Source organism: Bos grunniens, chromosome 13 (assembly GCF_055505025.1).
Source record: "Bos grunniens cultivar Pamir isolate PY7600 chromosome 13, Bosgru_T2T1.0, whole genome shotgun sequence".
In the NCBI taxonomy this organism is placed as follows: domain Eukaryota; kingdom Metazoa; phylum Chordata; class Mammalia; order Artiodactyla; family Bovidae; genus Bos; species Bos grunniens.
Window position 1 is genome coordinate 12765709 of NC_141177.1, and position 24341 is coordinate 12790049.

General features: G+C 43.2%; 1 protein-coding gene across 31 annotated transcripts in view; it reads left to right on the forward strand.

Moving 5' to 3' along the window:
* Positions 1-24341, forward strand: part of PTPRT (protein tyrosine phosphatase receptor type T) — a 1155226-nt gene that overhangs the window by 1021519 nt on the left and 109366 nt on the right. For all 31 annotated transcript variants that reach the window (XM_086331749.1, XM_086331754.1, XM_086331755.1 and 28 more), the window contains one exon: positions 1889-2037. In XM_086331749.1, coding sequence (XP_086187875.1) covers positions 1889-2037 — 149 coding nt within the window. The remainder of the gene's footprint in view (positions 1-1888; positions 2038-24341) is intronic.

Sequence of the window (24341 nt, forward strand, 5' to 3'; positions counted from 1 at the left end):
CATAGAGTTGCAAAGAGTCGGACATGACTGAAGTGGCTTAGCCTGCAAGCGTGTATACAAAAGTCTCTAAAATATTCCTGTGTGTGTATGTGTGCGTGTGTGCACACACAGATATCAGTCATATCTGACTCTCTGTGACCCCATGAACTATAGCCTGCCAGGCTCCTCTGTCCTAGAATTTTCCAGGCAAAAATACTGGAACTGCTTGCCATTTCCTGCTCCAGGGGATCTTCTTGACCCAGGGTTCGAACCCACATGTCTTGCATCTCCTGCATTGGCAGACAGATTCTTTACCCCGTGCCACCTGGGAAGCCTAGGTTTATCACTGCATCTAATACCTCCTCTGACAGGGGCTCATTACCTCTTGAAACTGCCTATTTCATTGTCAGACGGGCTCAACTTTGGAAATTTTCTATGCAGTGCTGAATTTGACCTCTCTGGAACATCTGTTCTTTGTGTGTTAAAGTAAGAGTGACCAGGATTGAATTTGAAGTCAAGCCCTGTGAAAAATGGAGCAAGAGACCTGAAAGAATTTACCCTCTAGATATTTCACGCGCAACCCATAGGTTTGCATATCATAGGAACAAAACTACTGTATTTAGGTGGGTGCATATTGGGTAAACTCAGAGGGACTAGGTCTTTTTTTATTTACAAATATTTGAAGAACTGCCATAGGTTATGACTAGGTTAGTCATAGTTTTATATCTCTGACAGTAAATCTAAGACCCAATAGTTGATATATAAGGGGAGTAGATTTCAAATCCACACAAGAGCTTTTAACTCTCAGTCTCCTAGTGAGGTGGCAAAGTCTCCATTACTTTATATAATCCAGGGTGGGTTGGGGGTGGGATTCCACAGCAGGACTGCTAGAGAGAGGACTCCCGCAGTAGAAGGCAGTTGAATCAGTGGTGATGATACAGAAGCCAGAAGAGCAGCTGCCGCATGTTCAGCATTCGCTGCGCGCCAGGCACCGTGCTCCATACACATTATCTCACTTAGTCCTCATGTAATTCCTCTGATGTTGCCCTGTGAAGTTCAGAACTTAATGAGGTTAAGGAAATTGCCCTGCCTCGTGCAGCCACAGGCTGCATGGAGGGTAGATACAAACCCAGGTCTGTCTGATGCCAGAGCTGATGGTTTTAATCCCAGTGTTGGTGTTAGAATCACCCGGGGAACTTGCCATACAGACTTTTAGTCCTTGTCCTGCTTGTATGACTCTGGGATCCGTGGGCTTTTTCAGCTGAGTGATTCTGATGTACACGAGTTTGAGCATGGCTGCTCCAGGTCATTGTCATCATTGTCATCATTGTCATCGTCATCATTATTGTAAATGCCCATCTGGCTCTGAGGGTTGCTATAGGGATAACTGTACATCTAGTTCTGCTTTAACTTTTAACCTTTTGAGCTATAGGGCTGACTAACGTCCACTCTTACCCCCTGCCCCCACCAGCCCCTACTTCAATCCACCATTGTTTTGTGGGTTTTTTCATGAGCTCAGTCACGGAGAATGGCCAGACTTCATTCATTATGAACATCCTTCAGAGCCCCACAGGACAAATTCCACATGACCGTGTCTTCCTTTTAATGGTAGAGAAGTGTTATGGACATCTCATTATTTCCCATTTTAAGCTCAGTAAAGAACACATCATTTGTTGGGGGTGAGGCAGAATGAATGTCATATTTCTGAAACTGAAGCCATGAAAAGTTTCAGGATGACTTAGGCTTATCCCACCTTGACCTTGGAGGACCTTCCTTGACCCTGTTTCTGGGCAATGCACCAGGGTTTGGGGGTTGAGGATGGGTGGGAAAAGAGCAGTCTGATCTTCCAGCCCATTGAAGCAACTGTCACCATCTGACTGTGATTTTTCCCCTTGCACATGTCCCAAAGGAAGCTGGCCAAGAAGCAGAAGGAGACCCAGAGTGGAGCGCAGAGGGAAATGGGGCCCGTGGCCTCAGCCGACAAACCCACTGCCAAGCTCAGCTCCAGCCGCAATGATGAAGGCTTCTCCTCTAGCTCACAGGATGTGAATGGATTCGGTAAGTTGAGCCAACCAAGGGGAAGGGGATATCTGTGGTCCGGCTTGACCCTGGTACCTCTGCTATTGACCCCTCCCAGTGTCAAGTGCTGTAGGACACGGGGGCCGCATGCTTCCCTGGGATCATCAGGATGAAAGTGTTCCCTGGCAAAGACTGGGGCCACCCATCCTGGGTGAAAAGGAAAATTTCAGAATCCATCCCAAAGCAGATGGAAATAATGGCAAGTCATCTTAACTGCTGCTTGTGCACAGAAAGCAGGTTAAAACTAAGAAACAAGAAGGAGACCATGATTACACACTTAAGGAGAAAAACATGCCATACTGAATTGAGCATCGTAGAGCTGTCAAAGCAGTGTTTCACATAGACCATGAAAGGTAAATGACTTATGGGTTACGACTGTCTCCATTTCTCAGCTTAGGAAACTGAGGCTCAGAGACGTGCTTTCTCCAAAGCCCCGTGGTTGACGAGTAACTCATTCTGTCCTGGAAGCCGTGCCTTCCCAGCCTTGCCCAGTTCCCAAGTGGCATTAAGTCAAAAGCAATGGTGTTCTTATGCAGACTTAACACAGGATCTCAAGCTAATAGAAGTGGCCACAGTTTCAGGGTTGACCCCTGTCCAAAGGAGAACCTCAGGACCAGTAACCTAAAGGTATCTTGGCAATCAGACTCAAGAAAGCTGACTTTTGCTCTTAAGTTTCTGAAAGCCGGTTCTTTTTCTAGTTTTCATAGAAATGCTGGATTCCCCAGCCTCTGCTCCAAATTGGGGAAAGCAGGAAATCTAAAGGAATATGAACAGAGACACATGTTCTCTCCACACTGTGCCATTGGCAAAGGGAAGAAATCATATTTTGTAAAAATCACTTTATTGTTGTTATTTTTCATTGTTCAGTCAGTAAGTCGTGTCTGACTATTTGTGATTCCGTGGAGTGCAGCATGCTAGGCTTCCCTGTCCTTCACTATCCCCTGCAGTTTGCTCAGACTCATGTCATTGAGTCGATGATGCCATCCAACCATCTCATCCTCTGTCATCCCATTCTCCTCCTTCCCTCAATCTTTCACAGCATCAGGGTCTTTTCCAATGAGTCTGCGCTTTGCACCATGTGGCCAAAGTATTGAAGCTGCGGCTTTAGCATCAGTCCTTCCAGTGAATATTCAGGGTTGACTTCCTTTAGGATTGGCTGGTTGGATCTCCTTGCAGTACAAGGGACTCTCAAGAATCTTCTCCAACACCACAGATCAAAAGCATCAGTTCTTCAGCGCTCAGCTTTCTTTATGGTTCAACTTTCACATTCATACACGACTAGTGGAAAAACCATAGCTTTGACTAGACAGACCTTTGTCAGCAAAGTAATGTCTCTGCTTTTTAATATGCTGTCTAGATTGGTCATAGCTTTTCTTCCAAGGAGCAAGCGTCTTTTAATTTCATGGCTACAATCCCCATCTGCAATTATTTTGGAGCCCAAGAAAACAATGTTTCCATTGTTTCCCCATCTATTTGCCGTGAAGTGATGGGACCAGATGCCATGATCATCATTTTTTGAATGTTGAGTTTTAAGCCAACGTTTTCTCTCCCCTCTTTCCCCCTCATCCAGTGGTTCTTTAGTTCCTCTTTGCTTTCTGTCATTAGAGTGTTATATTCTGCATATCTGAGGTTGTTGATATCTCTCCCTGAAATCTTGATTCCAGCTTGTGCTTCATCAAGCCTGGCATTTCTCATGATATACTCTGCATATAAGTGATATAAGCACGGTGACAATATACAGCCTTGGCGTACTCCTTTCCCAATTTGGAACCAGTCCATTGTTCCATGTCCAGTTCTAACTGTTGTTTCTTGACCTGCGTACAGGTTTCTCAGAAGGTAGGTAAGGCGGTCTGGTAGTCCCATCTCTTTAAGAATTTTCCACAGTTTGTTGTCATCCACACAGTCAGAGATTATAGCATAGTTAATGAAGCAGATTTTTTTTTGGAATTCCTGAAACCCATGAACAATTTGAAAAGGCAAAAACCAAAACACATGGATAAGATCAATCTGGGATGACGGGGATCTATGAGAGGATGAAGACAGAAAGGAAACAAGCATTTATGGACCACCTTTGTCCACACCACAGCCCGTGAGATGCTTTCTATGCTTGTTCCCATTTTATAGAAGATGCATCCAGAATTCAGTGTTTGGCTGACCTGCCCACTGGTACACAGCTGTTTCCTGGTGGATCCAGGGTGCAAGGCTACCGCAGACCCCTGATTCCTAATCTTACATGCAGCACAGCACCTAGCTGTGGAAGTTTACAAAAGCCGCATGTCTAGGCCCCACACCTTACTCGCTGAATCAGAACCTCCTGGGGCACCAGGAGTGGGAGTGGGACTCAGGGATATAGGTTTTGTAAAAGCCACTCAGGGGTTTCTTACAGGCACCTTGGTTAGAAGCACTGCACTTTGAAAGAGGCAGCAGAGGTTTTCAAATACTGACATGCTGCCTTGGGAAAGAGATTTTGCTTTAAACATATAATGATTGAAAAAACATTAAAATGAATACCCTTTTACCTAGGATCTCCAGTTGTTCACAATTTGCAACATTTGCACTCACTCTCCCTCTCTTTCTCTCTCTCTCATACACACACACAATACACACACACAATATATACACACGCACTACACAATTTTCTGAACCATCTAGATGTAAGTTTTGGACATCATGAAACTCCCACCTCCAGAAAATTCAGCACGTTTCCTGAGAATGAGGGCAGCTCTTCAGCATAATTGCAGTAAAATTACCTTACTCTAGAAATGTGACCTTGTTTCAGTCTCTGATAGACCACTCCATAGCTGAATTTCCCCCATGGCCCTAAAGTATTCTCTCTTTTATTTGTTACTATCTTTTGGATCCAGGATTCAGTCAAGGTGCTCACTTTATATTTGACCACATTTTCCATCACCTTTTTATCTACAATATTCTCCCACCTTTAGTTTTTCTTTCAGGATACTGACATCTTTTAAAAATCCAGGCCAGCTGTCCAATACTCCTGAGTCGAGATTCGTTTGAAATTTTTCGTCATGATCATATTCAGGTTAAACATTTTGGCAAAAATGCTGCACAGGTGACGTTGTGTACATACTTCCCTTTGCATCATGTCAATAGAAACTGTCGCTCTGATAAACTATCACCAAGCTATCACTTTGCCCACTCTTGGTGATGCTGAGTTTGAGTGCTTGTTAAGGTTGAGAATTGGGCAGAGTCTTAACAGTACATACTGATTATTTCATGAGCAAATATTTAGCTTGTTTTTCTCAGCAGAGCAAGTTTACAGTCTGCCTAACCACAAAGTCAGTTCTTTATTTTAAAAAGTAATTTGTTTACTTTTGTTTGTGCTGAGTCTTTGTCGCTTCCAGGACCTCTCTCTAGTTGCAGCGAGCAGGGTCCACTCTCAGGTAGCAGTGTGCGGGGCCCGTGGCTTCTCTCAACGGGGAGCACAGGCTCTGGGCCACATGGGCTCAGAAGTTGTGGCTCCCGGGCCCTGGAGCTCAGGCTCAAGAATTGTGGCGCCTGGGCTTAGTTGCTCCTCGGCATGTAGGATCTTGCCTGATCAGGGATCGAACCCACGTCTCCTGCATTGGCAGGCAGATTCTTTACCAGCGGGCCACCAGGGAAGCCCTGTCTCCCCACAGAGTCAGTTCTTAATCCATTCTCCACACAGGTGAATTTCTGGGATTTGTACATTCCAGCAGAGGGCAGGAGAGGCAGAAAAGGGGATGGCAGGGAACTGGGCTTGCTTTCTCCTTATAGGTGCACGCTGAGCACCCCCCGACCCCACCCCCTGCCTCTGACTGTGTTAACTTGTCACTGACTCTCCTGCTTTTGTTCTGGGCAAGGGAGTTTACTAGCAGGTCTAGCTGTTGGCACGTGCTGGCCAAGTGGTACCTATTCACCAAAATCTTTCCTGTCCAGGCCAAGCTCTTGTGCACACTTACTCCATTTGTAAAAGTGTCGTGGGAGGACTCTGAAGACCAAAGAGATGTGGTCAGAGACACATGCAAACATCATGACACCCAATTTATAGGTGTTTGACCTCAAGTCAAAACCTGGGGAACACCAGTTTCTTGGATTTCAAGGGGAAAATACCACCTCCATTTCCCCCATGGGCTAAAACTTAGACTGTTTAAGACGAAAGCACCCAAGACCGGGATAGATTGGCCAGCCAGTGAGGAAGAAACAGCAGATCCAATAAAATCGAATTAGATGTTTTAAAGTCCAGACACAATCTTTCCAAGATTGATGTGTGTGTGTTTTATATTTATATACACACAGGCATAACATGCATACATACACAAACATATGTGTATATATACATATTTTTATGTACATTTATTTTAATATTGTTTTTAAAAAGAAGTTCAATCAACATTATACTCAATCATTAAGACATTTTGCATTTTTCTGAATCAGTGAGTAATTAGGATTCTGTCTATTCATCTGGTATCCTCAGGCTAGAACCACAAACATGTTCTGGGGATTCTTTTGAATGCCCTGAAATGCATCAGGTACCTTTTAAAATGCTCTGTGGACCCACTTGGATGTGATTTGAAGGGGGGAAAATGTAAGTAATGCTTACATTGGAGATGTGGAAATTGCTCCTGAAATCACTCTGATGTATGTAAAATTGAATCTATTTTTGTGACATTAGGAAAGTGACTGGCTTCTGCATCAGTGTCTTTAGGAAGCCCTGAGATTATTCGCAAATGTTGAGGAAGCATTGAGCAGAGAATAGGTGTCACATTGGAAAAGATTACAGAAAAACCTGCCCTGAGCAATTATTTCATTATGGAACAGGTGGTCCCTGACCTAATTCAACCTTGGCACCCAACTGTATGAGTTTGTTTTCCCGAATTTTCAATTCCAAGTGACTGCTGAGTTCTACAGCATCCATTCCATCAAGCCTCCCAATTTTGTAGAGGGCTAGTGACCTCCAGGATACAGGGGTGATGGCTGGCTGTCAGGGGTGGGCTATTACTCTGGAGAGCTTTGGCATTCTTGAAAAAGGAGTGCTTGTCAACAGTGTGCATCGTCTTCTGTTTAAAGGATTGCTGCCTTTTATTAAGTAATCTGATTTTGATCGTATTGCCCTGTTTACCTGCTTGTTCTTTTTCTGAGATCTTTGGCTCACTGGGATCATTTTCTGGGTCTTTCTCCTGGTGCTTTCTTTTTTATATTCCTGTTTAAATCTTGCTTATGTCTTTTGTTCATAGTCTAACCCTCTGCTTGTTTATTTTCAATCCAAATCAAAATGCTTCAAAACAAATCACTGTTGAATTCTGTGATACAAGGCTTAGCCATCTATCCTTCCTGTAATAGCATTTGACAGACTCACTTGCCCATTGGGTACTGTTAGTAACTCCATCTTCATTTTTTGCTTCTATTCTATTGAATGGTTTCATGTCTGGTGGGTGAAGACAGTTTATCTCTTAGGAGCATCCCATGCTGGGCCATCAAGCTATCTGTTCAGTAAAGAAGCAGGTGTGGTTGAGGGCTTGAAAGAGACATTCAGTGGCCATTTTCTTGTTGCTTAGTATATGCCTGTCCCATGCTGAGTCCCGAGCATAGTTTGGGGAGGGGTATAACTACAAAAATGAATAAAATGGGGCATCATCGCAAAAATAACAGGTGTTTCTACTTTTAAATTCTTCATAGTTTACAGAAGTTCTTTTGTAAAACCCTGGAGCTGTGTATCCTTATTCCTGCACCATAAGAGAACTAGCACATTTATTCTTACCCCCATTCGACAGATGAAGAAACTGAGGTTCACAGACTCCATACCCCAAATCACACAGGCATTATTTGCAGCATCATAATAAGGATCCGTCTCTCCTGACATCAGTTAGGTTTTATCCACTTAGTTCTACAAAAAATTTAGAAAAATATCCGTAAAAGTACCTACAAAAAATAGCTGTATGAGAATTATATGATCAGAATCAGGAAAACACAAATGAGGACAGGAGGGTCAAGACCAGGTTATTGTAAACTATAGCTCCATTGTATGAAAATTTAGTCTAAATATGCAGGCTGGCAACTTTCAGATTCCAATTTGGCTCTGTGTTCTCTAGTAACAAAAACCCAAATAGGAAGATCATTTGTATTGGCAGCTACAATGTGCTAGACTGTATGCTTTATATAAATCCTACTCTTAAGCCTCCTAGGAACCCTATAAATTAGGTATTAGTCCCATTTCGTCAGTGAAGAAACTGAGTTTCAAAGAACTGGAGTAAATAAACCCAGTGCTGGAGAAGACTCTTGAAAGTCCCCTGGACTGCAGGGAGATCAAACCAGTCAATCCTAAAGGAAATCAACCCTGAATATTCATTCGAAGGACTGATGCTGAAGCTCCAGTACTTTGGCCGCCTGATTCAAAGAGCTGACTCATTGGAAAAGACCCTGATACTGGGAAAGATTGAGGGCAGGAGGAGAAGGGGACGACGGAGGATGAGATGATTGGATAGCATCATAGACTCAGTGGATGTGAGTTTTGAGCAAACTCCAAAAGATAGTAGGGCTTCGCTGATAGCTCAACTGGTAAAGAAGCCACCTGCAATTCAGGAGACCCTGGTTCAATTTCTGGGTCAGGAAGTTCCACTGGAGAAGGGATAGGCTACCCACTCCAGTATTCTTGGTCTTCCCTGGTGGCTCAGGTGGTAAAGAATCTGCCTGCTATGCGGGAAGCCTGAGTCCGATCCCTGGGTTGGGAAGATCTCCTGCAGAAGGGAAAGGCTACCCACTCTAGTATTCTGGCCTGGAGAAAGATAGTAAAGGGCAAGAAAGCCTGGCATGCTGTAGTTCATGGGGTTGCAGGGAGTAGGACATGACTTAGTGACTGAACAACAGCAACACACATATGCATAGCATGGAGATGGGATCAGAAGCCAAAATCGAGTTATCTGACTCCAGAACCCAAGCTCCCTCTCCTGCACTAGGAACGTAGCTATCACCACTCAACTGGTCTCACCATGTGAGGCTGCTAATGGCTGGAGAGAGGGAGAGTTCCACACCTCTCCTGATGCTCAATCAGCCTTTCTACCACGTGGGCAGAAGCTGCTACCACCATAGTGTCCTGCATGAAGCCAGTCAGATTCCCACCAAGTGCCAGGCTCTGTGATGAGCATGTCCAGATACAGATCTTAGTCTATTCCCACAGTAACCCTCTCCAGTTGGTATGTTTATTATCAAACCCATTTTTCAGGAGAGGAACAAGGTCTTCCTCAGGTCACACAACGAATAGATGGTGAGGTTTGGACATCAGATCGGATGTTCTACTTTTGAAACCAAAGCGTCCTGTCTTTCCTGCAACCTTAAGCTTTCTCTCCATCACAAAGTCGGAGAAGGAAATGGCAACCCACTCCAGTGTTCTTGCCTGGAAAATCCCAGGGATGGGGGAGCCTGGTGGGCTGCTGTCTATGGGGTCACATAGAGTTGGACACGACTGATGCAACTTAGCAGCAACAGCAGCAGCAACATCACAAAGTGGGTGAAAGAAAGAAAGGAGATCAACGTTAATAGCCTTTCTGGCTGATGGGACAGGGCCTCTGCTTGGTTTCTGTATGCACTTCAGAGCCCAAAATGCCTGTTGCAGAAAAGCAGCTGCCTAGTAGTCCAGGAAGGACCCATGAGAATTGCCCCACAAGAAGCTTCTTAGGAGTTGGAGCCATAGACCAGATGGTCCCATTCCATCCTCGGGCATTCCTGAGCTGGTCCCCACCCAAGATAGATACATAGAGAGAGAGCTCACAACCTGTTGTGGGAGACACATGATCCAACAATGAGCATCTCTGCATTATCTAAATATGTATGTATGAATGAATGATAGACCTGAAATTCATCTAAGATCTTCTAGCTCCAATCCTGTATCTGGTTCCAGCTCTTCTGGTACTGAATTCTATCTTCTTTTAAGCTGAAATCTACTCTCTGTAACTTCCATCCATTCACTCCTGATTGTGCACAGAAGTATGGATTGGCCAGCAACCAGACGCTGGCCCATGCCTGCCCTCTGGTGTCACACAGGGTAATGAAATCAGTCTTTCCCTTCCTGCTGCTCCCAGCCCCAGCTATTGGACTGCTGCCAGCTGTGTGCCCTGCAGGTCCTTCCCTCAGGCTAAGCAGCCCCCACATCAGCTATCAGCCTTCCTCAGTACACATTTCTGTTTTCCAATCTGTTCAAAATCTTGATTGGCACATCTGTCTCCATTTAGTCCGTGTCCGTGGAGTGTGTGGTTTCCAAGTCTGTGCCGGGCCGAATTAACTGGGAGTTCAGAGAACTGTTACCACCCTTACTCTCTACACACCTGGGTTCAGAACGCCCTGCTAACGTTTGAATTAACCTCCAAATGCCCATCACGGATCTGCCTCCTGCAGAGCTTATGCAGGAGGGATTTGAGGGCCCCAAGTAAAGACTTTCTATTTCATCTGTGCTGTGCCTTCTTGTTGGATTTGACCCTGTTATCCCAGAGTACTAAGATATTTTTGATTCCTGGTTGTGTCAGCCAAGGAGCTCACTTAATCCTCCCGGTTTGGGGCCTCAAATTATAATAATTATTAGATTACTAATATTCAACATACCAGCTATTATCTATTGAGCATTAATTGTGAGCTCGTTTCCAGCTGAGCATTTTATGTGCATTATCTTGTCTCATTGGTGTGCTGGGAAGATTAAATAACTGTTATGATTATCCCTGATGATTTACAGGTGAGGAAACTGAGGTTTTAAATAATAAGGAGCTTGCCTAAGGCTTCATAGTTTTAAATAGCAGGCTTTTAAGCTGGAACTTAAACCTGGGTCTGTGAGACACCCCTAAGCCCATAGTCAAGATCATTCCTATATACCACCTTCTGTAAGAGAAATGTTATTATCCCCATTTTATAGAGTTGTTGTTCAGTTGCTCAGTCATGTCCGACTCTTTGCCACCCCATGGACTGTAGCACGCCAGGCTTCCCTGTCCTTCACCATCTCCTAGAGTTTGCTCAAACTCATGTCCATTGAATAAGTGATACCATCCAACCATCTCATCCTCTGTTATCCCCTTTTCCTCCTGGCCTCAATCTTTCCCAGCATCAGGGTCTTTTCCAATGACTCGGCTCTTTGAATCAGGTGGCCAAAGTACTGGAACTTCAGCATCAGTCCTTCCAGTGCATATTCAGGGTTGATTTCCTTTAGGATTGACTGGTTTGATCTCCTTGCCGTCCAAGGGACTTTCATTTTATAGAGAAGGAAACTAAAGTTTTCAGTTTCAGACAGACATTGAGACATTTGCTCCAAGTGTGGTCCCCAGATCAGCAGTATCAGCATCACCTGGGAACTTCTAAGAGGCAACTTCTTGCGCCCTTCCCCAGGCCTACTGAACCCAAAACTCTGCAGATAGGGCTCAGCAATCACTTGTGGCTTGTGGGGTCTTAATTCCCCCAACCAAGGATTGAACCTGGGCCCACAGCAATGAAAGTGCTGAGTTCTAATCACTGGATGGTCAGGGTATTCCCAGCAATCACTCTTTTTAATATTTATTTATTTTATTATTATTATTTTTAAAAGCCTACTAGGTAATACTGAGGCATCTTAAAGTCTGAGAATCTCTGGCTAGTAGTAAAGCCCAGGACTATCAGATTCCAAAGCCCTAGTTTTTATGTGTGCCAGATTGACTCTGATAGTACAGTTGCAGGCACACCGAGAGAGAAAAGCTAATTTCCCCTTTCTCAAGGTGGATCCACCAAGAAGAGGAGCTACCTGGAGATGCTGGACCTGAAGGCTGCTAAAGCCTGTATATAGCAGTGACGGCTCCTAAACCCAGGGGTCCCTTTGAAACCATCTCTGGAACTTTCTCTCCTTTTGTCTGAACGGCTAACAACCTGAGAGTCAGACTAGAAGAAGTGGAAATTTACAAGGAAAAGCAATCATGAGTCACACGTTGAAACTAAAAGCTCAACAGAACATCGTGAAAAGGAATAAAAAGAAAAACACAAAATTCTGTCTGCAGGGACAATTATATTTCTGGTTGCTCCAGGATTAAACTGAATCCAGAAGAAATGAATGTTACAAGCTTGCCATCTCCAGGTTTATTGAATATCTTATTGCGATTATTGAATATTTTGCAATCACCCTCTTGGCTGACAGATTAAAGGACACACTTATTAAGTTCCTGGCAACCCAGAGTTGACTGGAATTGTTCATTCCTTGGAAATGGAAATTTAAATGCCTTAAGAAAGTAAACAAATTCTTTCACATACATTAAGGAATTAAACTGTCAGAGAAGGATATTAGACTCAAAAGGGGACATAATAGACCATCAAAACTAAGAATTATCTTAGACACCATCTGTCCCTGCCTTCTCATCTTAAAGATGAAGAACTGAGTCTCAGAGAGTTTTCTCAAGGTTACCCATTGAGTCAGTAGTAAAACCTGGGCTAGAGTTGGGAGCTGTAACCACTCTGGTCCTTGTCCCCTGGTCCCCTTCAGAGAAGGGAAGTATGATCAAGAACGGTTTGTCTTTTGATTTCTGTAGACCCCCAATCTGATTTCTGCACAAATCAAACCTTCTCAGATTGAATTATACTTTTCATCTCCTGGTTATGGGAATAGCTGAGGTGTTCCTTTAAATATTCATTGACTGCCAACTATATGCCAAGCAGGGTAGGGATTGTAAAGATAAATAAGACATGGTCTGTGCCTTCAAGGATATTACTGTCCTCCAAGAGGAGACCTGTAAGTGGATTAGTTTCAATAAATGTGATAAGTGATAGAGAAAAGGCATGTATAGAGCCCTAGGAACACTGATCAGAGACTCAGCAGGTGATTAATTCTGCCTAAGTGAGTTAGGCAGTACTGTCTGTGAGGGAATGGATTTTGATTTGAAGGAAGTGCAAGAAAAAGATCCTCTCAGATAGAAGGGAAAAAGGCTTGTAAAGGATATGGTGAGCTAGAGGAAGGGGCCTTGAGGTATAGGGTGCTTTGTTTTGAGATCATTTTGGCCAGAAATACAGCTGGAACAGTAGCAGGAACCTGCTTGAGAAGGGACTTACATTTCCTGATTTAAATTTACTGACTTAAATTCACTTTCCAAGAAGGGTCCCAGTTTGGAAATTAGGATGATCCCAGTGTTAGGTGCTCTGGCATATTGTTGGAACCTGGCCTCATATTCTCTTCAGTTTGTATAGATTCTGCTTTCCTGAGCTGGCCAGCCATTCTTCCTCAGGAAGAGGAAGAGATTCAGGAAAGCTGCAAAGCCGAAGTTGCTTTTGACAATTTATGCTAGGCCACTACATCTTGAGAAGAAAATAGAATTGTTCTCTACACCTCACAGGTGGTCCTGAATCACAACAGGGCACTTAGGAAGTGCTTGTTAAAGTAATCAGGGATAAAGAAGTGATGTTGAAAATGTAAATATATAGTTGCTAGGGAGCAGAATGATCTGAGCTTAGAGACCAGACTTTTTTTTCTTTTCCCTCAGCTCCAAGCTACAGCCTCGACAAGTTGAAAAGATTGACAATAATTCTACTATCTAACGTTTTTTGAGTAATTCCTGAACAAAGTACTTTATACGTGTCATTTCCTTTCCTATTCTCAGCAGTTCTATGAGGCAGATCAGGGAAACTAAGGTTCAGAGATTTTAAGTAATTTGCTAAAGGGCACGCAACTCCCAGTAAACCAGACCCAGGATTGAACCTGGATTTATATGATTCACCTACCAGCAGCCTGTCCTTGAATATTTTCTTTGCTTGACTTTTGTTGTTGTTTAGTTGCTCAGTCATGTCCAACTCTTTGTGACCCCACGAACTGCAGCATGTCAGGCCTCCCTGTCCTTCACCATCTCCTGGAATTTGCCCAAGTTCTTGTCCATTGAGTCGATGATGTCATCCAACCATCTCATCCTTTGCCGCCCTCCTCTCCTTATGCCTTCAATCTTTCCCAGAATCAGGGTCTTTTCCAGTGAGTCGGCCCTTAGCATCAGGTGACCAAAGTATTGGAGCTTCAGCTTCAGCATCAGTCCTTCCAATGAATATTCAGGGTTGATTTCCTTTAGGATTGACTGGTTTGATCTCCTTGCTGTCCAGGGGACTCTCAAGAGTCTTCTCCAGCACCACATTTGGAAAGCATCAATTCTTCAGCACTCAGCCTTCTTTGTGGTCCAACTCTCACACCCCTACATGACTACCAGAAAGACCATATGGCTGTAGCTTTGACTATATGGACCTTTATCAACAAAGAGATGTCTTTGCTTTTTAACACACTATCTAGATTTGTCATGGCTTTCCTTCCAAGAAGCAAGCATCTCGACTTTTACCCTCCTAGATTTTCTTCTTCCTCTCCAGCCATTTCTTCTTATGCTTCTTTCTTGGTTCTTCTTCTATCCATTCAAACATCCCAGGACTTAGTCCAGAATCTTCTCTTTTTCTTCTTATGCTTAGTCTAAGTGGATGGTGATGACATTAAATGAGATAATGAGCATAATAAGAGGCCAGAGTTGAAGCAGAAGAGGAATTCAGATCTAGACAGGTAGGTTTGAAGTGTTATTGAGTCACTGAAGAAATGTCAAGTTGGCAGTTGGATTTTTGGGCTTGGAGCTCAGCAGGGGAGTCTGGCCAGGAGATATAGATGTTTCTACATTATATATACAAAGTGATTGAAGACTTCCGTGAATAAGGAAACTGAGGCACATCGAGATGGAACACATTACCAGGTGTCACTTAGCAAGTTAATGGAAGAACAAGAACATTGAACCAGGACTTAGCTATTAGAAATGGCTACAGAAAAGCAGTCAGTTAAAGCTGAGGGCAAAACAAGGGTCTGTGAAAGGGGCTATGTGACCAGTCCAAGTACAGACCTTCTGGTCGTCCGCCTAGATCCTGTGATGGAATTTAGAATGTGTGACGAAGTTAATAGATTAGATGGCCTCCTGGTTGTCTACTCAGCCAGGATTATGATAGGATCTCAGTATTCAAAGCATACTTTTCTGAATCAAAATAGAAAATTTTAAATTTCTAAAGTCTGATTTATATATCGGTGGTTAGGAGTGGACCTATATACTTTGGAAATTCAGTGAAGGGGCCATAATGTTGACATAATCACAAAAGTTGAGGAGCCCATGTCAAGTTCTTGCCCAGGTGGTCGGTTGCCCCTTTGCCCAGAGAGGGAACATCTTTGCAAAGCAAAATTCAAGGAAGCTGGAAGACCAGAGTGCCAAGGACAGGCAAAATCCCTTTGTCCCCTACATTACCATCTCCATCATTTTCCAGATAGTCTTCTACATACTTCTGAAGGAATATGCCATGATGTTTAGTTAAGCTGACTCAGTAAGATGCTCTTGACTGGATTGAGAGGAACTACCTAAGCCACCAGATATCTATTATATCTCTAACTCACACCAATCTGTAGAGTGGACAGATGTGAAGTGAAAAGATCCCCCAATCACAATGCTAAGTGTTGGTAACACAGACAAGAAAAAGACAGCTCTACTCCCCCAAGTCACACGATATTTTAGGGAACACAGACACAGCGATACGGCATGATACCTCTAACAGAGGAATGTGCAGAAGCTACAAAGAAAATGGCGTCTGGTGAAGGGAGGCTATTCTGGCCCATTAACCATGTAATTCATCTCTCTTCGGGTGATTTACTCTTCACTTTGCCAGCCATGTGAATTGACTCCCTAATTATGTGGAGGCTGGAAATGAAAGTAAAATTTCAATCCCTTGGCAGTAAAACAAGAGGAAATGTGTTAAACATGATATCAAAGATACATTTAGCAGAGATACGGTATAGAGTAATCTTGACACGTTCCTTTCCCTTACCCTCCACGTCTAGTTCAACACCGTATTTTGATTAGTCTGCATCTTCGATATATCTGGAACCCATCCACATCCTCTGTCCCCATCCTTGTCTAAGTTATCCTCATCTCCAACCTCAGTAAGATCCCAAGCACCTAAATAATCCTTGTATTCATCCTTGTCATCCTCTCATTCATTTTCTTAAAGGCAAATGTGAATATGTTGCTTCATATCTCCTTGGTTTAAAACAATTCTGTGGCTTCTGATTTTTCTTAAGCTGAAAACCAAACTCCCCATTCAGATCTTATATACAAATCTTGCCCTTCTCATTTCTTCCAAGTTCTCCATTTCACTGTCCCTCTTTCTGTGAACTCCAGCCACGCTGCCTTCGCTAAGTGCTCCACCTTTTCTGCACCCGTTCCACTTCAGGGCCTTTGCTGTGTCTACCCCAGGGTGGACAAACTGCAGCTCACAGGCCAAATCCAGTCTACTCTTTGTTTTTATAAGTGAAGTCGCTCAGTCGTGTCTGACTCTTTGTGACCCCATGGACTGTAGCCTATCAGGCTCCCCTCTCCATGGGATTTTCCAGGCAAGAGGGCTGGAGTGGATTGCCATTTCCTTCTCCAGGGGATCTTCCCAACCCAGGAATCGAATGCAGGTCTCCTGCATTGCAGGCAGACACTTTACCATCTGAGCCAATAAAGCTTTATTGGAAAAGAGCCATGCTTATTTGTTTATATCTGAGATAAGACGTGCATAGGTGTTTTTGTGCTGCCATCGGTAGTGTTGAGTATTTCCTATTGAGACCATCGAGCCCACAAAACCTAAATATTTACTCTCTGGCCCTTAAGAGCAATGTTTCACGACTCCCCATTTAGACAACTGGCTATTCCTACACTCTTCCTCTAACTGACTCCTTTAGATCCCGATTCATGGATTTCTTCCTTTTCTCCCCAAACCAGACTGGATTCCTCTGTTAGGTGCTCTCACAGAATTCTGTTTCCTCAGTACAGACCTCATCTTCCCAGCATGTTTAAGGTACATGTCTTCTGACAGTTGGAAGGATCCAAGAGGGGAGGACCATTTCTGTTTGTTTACTACTGTATCCCCACCCCAGTACGTGGCATGGTGTGTGACACGGAATAGATACACGGAAATTCTTATTTAGTTGAATAGATGGATAAATGGATGGATGTATAGACAGATGGGACTCAAACATAGCAATGCTAAGAATAAAAAGGAATATCTAGAAAGCCTGATATAGCTGACACTATACACTGTTGACCTACTTTTTGCATTCAGAATTGAGTGCAGCAGAGAAGGGAATCAAAGAATGTTTCTTTGCCAGACAGTTGATATCCAGATCTTAGCATGTCTTCACCCCTTGCCACCAACCTGTAGTCTGCCAACACTGAAGGGAATTTTTCAAGTCTCTTTTCTGCAAAATTGGGAGCTGCTACTCAGAATATCCACAATAGTCAACTGTCGGCTGGTCTGGTAATGTGATACAATCATTCCTCTATTCATAGGAAAAGGGAAGGATAACAGCCAGTGGTCTTCAGACCAGACACAAATAGAGGCAGAGACTCGGAAAGACTTCTTATATGGCTCTGTCAGTGGAAGAAAAGTCAGGAGGGAGGTATAACAGATGGTACTTATTCACTGGCTGGATGGCCTCACAGGTAGCCATGAGAACATCAGTTATCTGGGAATGTTCTGGGAGACAATGGGCATCCGTTACATGGATCCAATCTCTATAGTCCAGGAGATCTGGCTTCTTCACGTGATTTGTCTTGGGAGCTGAGATGTTTCATTAGTTACTGAAACTCACTTGCTAAATAAAAAGGAAGAAATTTGAACTGTGCTGGTTTTTCAGATGAGTAGAAGCCAAAATGAGCTGATAGAATATCAGTGGGACCTGGGATTAGGCTTCTTGGAATGCTTCAAGATGATCCAGGAAAGTCTTAGGAAGGAGATGAATCTTAAAGAATAAGCAATCAGAGGTTGTCAAGGCAGAAAAGAAGCGTGTTATTGCTGTCTGTGCTTTGTTATGAGACATCATGTCAACACTTAATGGCATAAAACAACCACCATTATATTTTTGCTCTCAATTCTGTGGTCCAGGAGTTGGGGGAGGGACCAATAGGAATATCTTGAAAATGAGCAGACTCAGATGGAATGACTTGAATGGCTGGAAATAATGGGGATGACTCTCCAAGGGCCATATGTCTGGGTCTTCACTTGCTCCTCAAGTGGCATCTGCTGGGGATGAGCCCAAATGGCTCCTTTATTTGCATGTCTGACCCCTTGGTTGAAATGACTAGAACATCTGGGGATGGCTGGCTCCTCTTTCTATGCATCTAACTTGGTCTTCTTTGTAGCATGGAAGATTCATGGTAGTCAGACTTACTGCAAGATGGTTGACTTCCCCCAGAGCAAGTGTTCCGAGAAAGCCAGGAGGAATGCCAGTCCTCTTAAAACTAGGTTGAGAACTGGCCAGCATTATTTCTGCTCCACATTAATGTTAAAATAGCCACAGGTGAGCAGTACAGAAGCAGGTTCCACCTGTCCATAGGGGAAATGGCACGTGCCTATAAGAAGGGAAGGAATGAATGGTGGTCATCTTGGAGATAAACTACCATGTTGTCCTAAAAGAGAATATATGTACCTGGACACAAAGGTGTGAGAGGTCTATTTGGCTGATAAAATGAGGACTAGGAGTAGCAATACTTTCCACATCCCCAGTTCCACTTAGGCTGCAGTGATAACTCGTCCATTACTAGCACCTGGTTGTCAAGGTCTCTAAAGATCTTCAGAATCTTTAAAGAGCTTTTGCTCTCATGCACAATTTCTTGTGAGTATAAATGTATTCCCTAAAAGACAGAGTCCAAAAGACATCAATAAAATTAACTCTTCCCTAGAACTTGAGAATGTGAATGACAAGAGACGGATGTTGGTGTCTTTGTCCAAGGTGCTGTTTCTCCTTGAGATCAGGCTGACCCTGATCCCTTTCTCAGGAAGTCCTTTCCCTAGGACTTGTAATCATGCGTGGTTTGCCATCCCTGGAGTATTTGGATTATTAACTCCCTGGGGTTACATGGTGGGAAATGAACCTAGAAAGGTAATCAAGGACTGTGTCTTAAAGATTGTGAAAAACTAGAGAGTTTGGAAATTGTAATGTTTTCTGCAAGGAGCTTCCACAGATTTTGAGATGTGGAGAAGCAGAATTGAGTCCAGTTTCAAAAAGAGCATCCTAGTAATAGTGAGGAGAATGTATTGGACTGGGCTGGGAGTTAATAAGACTAACAAAAAGTCAATATTGTGTCTGTATATATCAGATTCAAGGAAAGTGACTTAGCACAAAACTCTGGTGCACATGGACATTTTGTTTTACACACACATCCACACCCACACATACACACATACCTGTTTACAGAATTAATAGTCACTACAAACAGATTGGTGTGGCCAGCTCTTTGTAACAAAGCAGGTGATAGAGGCTGTCCTAGAACATTCCATCCTTGGGACTGTTTTTAAGCCTAGCAGTATTGATTAAATTTCCATCCTTGCTCTATATTTTCTTTTTCAGTCAATATTTTGATGATTTGGTGCCTGAAAATACTTGGACATGTTTGATTTTTGAAATTAGTATCCTTATTCAGTTAATGTCTCATTGGGCCAGTTCAGTTTTTCCAAGGTGAACACCCCTTTCATCTTCAGGGTCTTTGATCTGAGTTGACTGAAATTCCCTCTGATCTATAGATGTGACAGAGGATCAGAAAGTAAGCGAGTCCTTCCACACTAGCAGAGTCACTTCTGCTTCTGCTACAGTGAAGACGCGTGTGGTCCTCCAGTGAGTGTTCAGCCAGCTGTGCTCTAGCAAATGCATGTACTTGTAAAGCTGGTCCCTGGGCACTCTTATTAATAACCGTTCTTTCACTGTCCCCGCACTCTCCTTGCAAATTGACCCTTCAGCAGAGGTTTACCTAGTAATTCAATATTGTTAATATGCTTTACTTATAAAATAGCTACTTGCCAAGCCTGTTCTGCAATGTAAAAATAAAAGTCTCACCATGCCACTGTCCATCTAAAAATCTACCATTGGCTCCCTCTTGCTCTCAAAATGTAGTTAAAATGCATCTCATCGCTGATGCTAAAGCTGAAACTTCAATACTTTGGCCACTCTGATGCAAAGAACTGACTCATTGGAAAAGACCCTGATGCTGGGAAAGATTGAGGGCAGGAGGAGAAGGGGATGATAGAGGATGAGATAGTTGGATGACATCACCAACTCAATGGACATGAGTTTGATCAAGCTCCTGGGAGCTGGTGATGGACAGGGAAGTCTGGCGTGTTGCTATCTATGGGGTTGCAAAGAGTCAGACACAACTGAGCAGCTGAACTGATGGCCTGTAAGAATCAGAATGATCTGATTCCTGTCTACATCTTTGGTCTTATCTCTCACTTCTCTTGACTCCTCAATATAGTTCAGTCTTATTGGCTTTCCTTCTATTCTTGGGAAACACTAAGTATTTTCTCAACAGCATGGCTTCCACAATTCCATTCCCCCTCCTACAACATTCTTTCTATCATTCATTGTTTACTCTTATTGATAATTTAGATGATTCTCTGCCATCTTTTTGGAGAAGGCGATGGCACCCCACTCCAGTACCCTTGCCTGGAAAATCCTATGGATGGAGGAGCCTGGTAGGCTGCAGTCCATGGGGTCGCTAAGAGTCGGACACAACTGAGCGACTTCACTTTCACTTTTCACTTTCATGCATTGGGGAAGGAAATGGCAACCCACTCCAGTGTTCTTGCCTGGAGAATCCCAGGGACGGGGGAGCCTGGTGGGCTGCCGTCTATGGCGTCGCACAGAGTTGGACACGACTGAAGTGACTTAGCAGCTGCCATCTTTTAGAGGGCTCCCCAATCTCTAAACAATGACCATTTTTTCTAGTCCCCCTTATTACAAGTGTGATGCATTCAAATATTTATTTAAGAGGTTTTGTTGTTTGATTCTTTGCTAATTTGTAAGCTCCAGACTACAGAGACTACTTCTGTATTGGCTAGCACTGTAACCCTGGAGACTAGCATTAGGAGCCTGATATATGGCAGATGCTTGATGAGTATTTGTTGAATAATCATTATGTTAATTTTGTGATCAAGATGGATCACAACAATTCGCTTTTAACTATGCTGTATTCAACTGGCTATTCTTGTCCATTGCATGAAAAACGAGGTCCTGCAGGCATGGAGATGACTAAGGTTGCTCTTACGGTTTGATTCCATGGTAGAGGTGGGGAGATGGGAGGAGACCATTGCACTAGTCTGGGAGAGGTGGATGGGGTGCTCTTTGCAACTCTATTTCTTAGGAAGTCCTGATCCTAGTATCTTTGTCCTCATGATTTGTGTGTGTGTGTGTGTGTGTGTTTTAATTTACTTATTTTTAATTGGAGATGATTGCTTTGTCATTTTATGTTGGTTTCTGCCTTACATCAACATGAATCCACCATAGAGGGAGGGGACATACAGATACCTCGTATCTTCATCATCAATTCTAAAGACCTCATCCCCAGTAATGGCATCCTTGGATTCCGTCATCCAGTGGAGGCCTGGGAGACAGAAGGAACATTCTTCAGAACTGCTCTGTGGCTCCTGCTACCCCTACCCCTGTGACCTCTCCTGTCTCCTCCAGAGGCCTCTGTGCTTCTAACTTTTTTTTTTCCTCCTTCACCTCTTTTCCCAGTCACTGCTTATTCACTTATGGATATTCCCAATATCTGGGAAAATCTAAAAAGTCAATTTACTCTTATATTTAAGGAATGTGCCTCATTGTCTTTAAAGAAGAAAGCAGAAGAAACTAACATTTATTTGGTCCTAACTGTGTACCCGGGGCTATGCAGGATGTTGTGATATGTTATATCTTTTGATTCTGACAATATCTGAACTGACAGTTATTATTGGCAGCAGGCTTCTTTGACAACTATAGAGACTGGGGTTTAGAGATATTAAAGTGTAACTTGTTCAAGGTCACATATGTAGTAAGAATCAGGGATTCAAACCTAATATTTCTTTTACATATGATTCAACTACTATACGGTACTCCCTCCCAAATACTGTGAGATAACGCAGACACTTCTGAGGCCACTGGGGAGATGGCATGTTCTGATGACGTCTTTAGCATTGCTCTCTTCAGTGGCTAGAACATAGTGAGAACCCTCCTGCACGCGTTCATTCAACACTGTTTGCTGAGCGCCACATACACTGTTTGTATGTGCTAGATACATTTCAGGCTCTCATACCCCATCAGTGAATGAAGTGGGGAAGAGTTCCTTGTCCTCATAAAGCTAGCAAGATATTGGTGGTAGGGAGTAGAAAAAGAGAGACAAGAAGTATAGAATGGACAGTAAAAAGATAAGTGAATTTTATGGCATTGTAGAAACTGACAAGTGCTATGAAAAAAAGATGGAATAAGATAAGTGGTGTTTGGAGTTATAAGCGGAGAGCATTGCAGCTTTACAGAAGATCATATTTGATCAAAGACTTGAAGAAGACAGAATGTCAGAAGTGTTCCTATGGGAGGTTCCCAAGGCAAGAGTGTGCCTGTTGTTTTTAAGGAAAAGGAAGACCCTATTCTAGCTGCAAAGGTTCAGAGTTGTTGTTGCTGTTGTTCACTCACTAAGTCGTGTCTGACTCTGCAACCCCTTGGACTGCAGCACGCCAGGCTCCACTGTCTCCCGGAGTTTGCTCAAACTCATGTCCATTGGATCAGTGATGCTATTCAGCCCTCTTATCTTCTGTCTACCCCGTCTCCTCCTGCCCTCAATTTTTCCCAGCATTGAGGTCTTTTCCAGTGAGACAGCTCTTCACATCACATAGCCAAAGTACTGGAGCTTCAGCATCAGTCCTGAGTAGTCAAGGTTTATTTCCTTTAGGATTGACTGGTGTGATCTCCTGCAGTTCAAGGGACTCCCAAGACTCTTCTCCAGCACCACAATTGGAAAGCATCAGTTCTTCACCTTCTTTATGGTGCAACTCTCACATCCATATATGACTACTGGAAAAACCATAGCTTTGACTATACGGACCTTTGTCAACAAAGGGTCCAGAGAACAAGGTTTTAATGATGAGCAATCTATACTGTTCTTTGTTGGAGAGAAGTTGGAAGTCCAAGCTAATGGGGCCCACAAAAACCATAGACTTACCTCAATCCAGATCTTTCAGAAGACATCATGGTAAATGAGTTAATCCAACCTGCTTCCAGAGGACTACAAGGATCCTTGTACCTATGAAGCCACTGCTTTCCAAGTCTCTCTGGTGCTGAGTCTGACCTTCATTAGCCCATAAGGTCTGGCATTGAAGCCTTCCTCCACTTTCCCATTCTCACTTCTGCTATGACTCCAGTCTGGCTGTACTGGACTTTGCAGATTCTCTTTTAACCTAGTCACTCATGCTATGACCATGGTGATTTTCCTCCCCTCCCCACCCCAGTCTCATACCTCCACCTCAGTCAGACATATTCACTTGGTCCCTGCTTGGCAAGGAGCCCAGTGTAATGTTGTTAAGGGGGTTAGCTTCACAGTCACTTCTGTCATTGTTTTCTAAAAGCACCATTGCTTTTTCAACTGACCCCACACATGGTGAGCATTTAGTCACCATTTCAAGTCATTTATTTAGCGTGAAAATTTGTTAGACCATTGTTTAGCAAATTCATTGCATTGAACTTTTTACTTAGCAGAATCACTTAATTAGTATTTTATTACTGGAATCGACTGTCAATTATGTGGCTAATTCATTTACTTAGGGAGTGAATGTTTTATCTGGGTAGTGCAATTCAGAGTGCACTGTTAACTCTTTAATGATTAAATATTGTTGTCAGTGGCAATTTATGTTATAAGGAACATTAAATCATTTATTTCCCTTGAAGTATCCAGGTGTTGGAGAAATGTGTAGAGAGAATAGTTTAGAACCACTTATGAATTAAAGGACTTTCATTAACTGACTGTTAATGAAAGCTAAATAAAAGTAGCTGGAGAATTTTGATTGGACCCCTTGAAATAAATTGTTATAATATGTATACTTACATGTGTATATTGCTGTAACACATGTAAATGCTCTTGTACTGACATGATTCCTTGGGCTCTCACAAAACCACTGTAGAGTGATGTTGGGGTTTGTATGTGGCAGTCTCTCAAATGACTGCAATGATTCCTGCCTGCTTTCATATATCCTGGTATTATCCCTTCCATTGAACACAGACTGTTTTACTGACTTCTAATGAATAGAATGTAACAAAGTATGGACATGTCACTTTCAAGATTAGGTTATAAAAAGACTGGGGCTTCCTTCTAGCCTAGTCTGCTCGCTTTCTCTCTCTCACTTGCTCTGTGGGAAATCAGCTGCCAGGTTGTGAGTTGCCCTACGGAGAGACCCACTGGGCATGGAACTGAGGACCTTACTCCAGTAACCCATGAGAAAGTGAATCTGCTTGCAACCACATGGGTGAA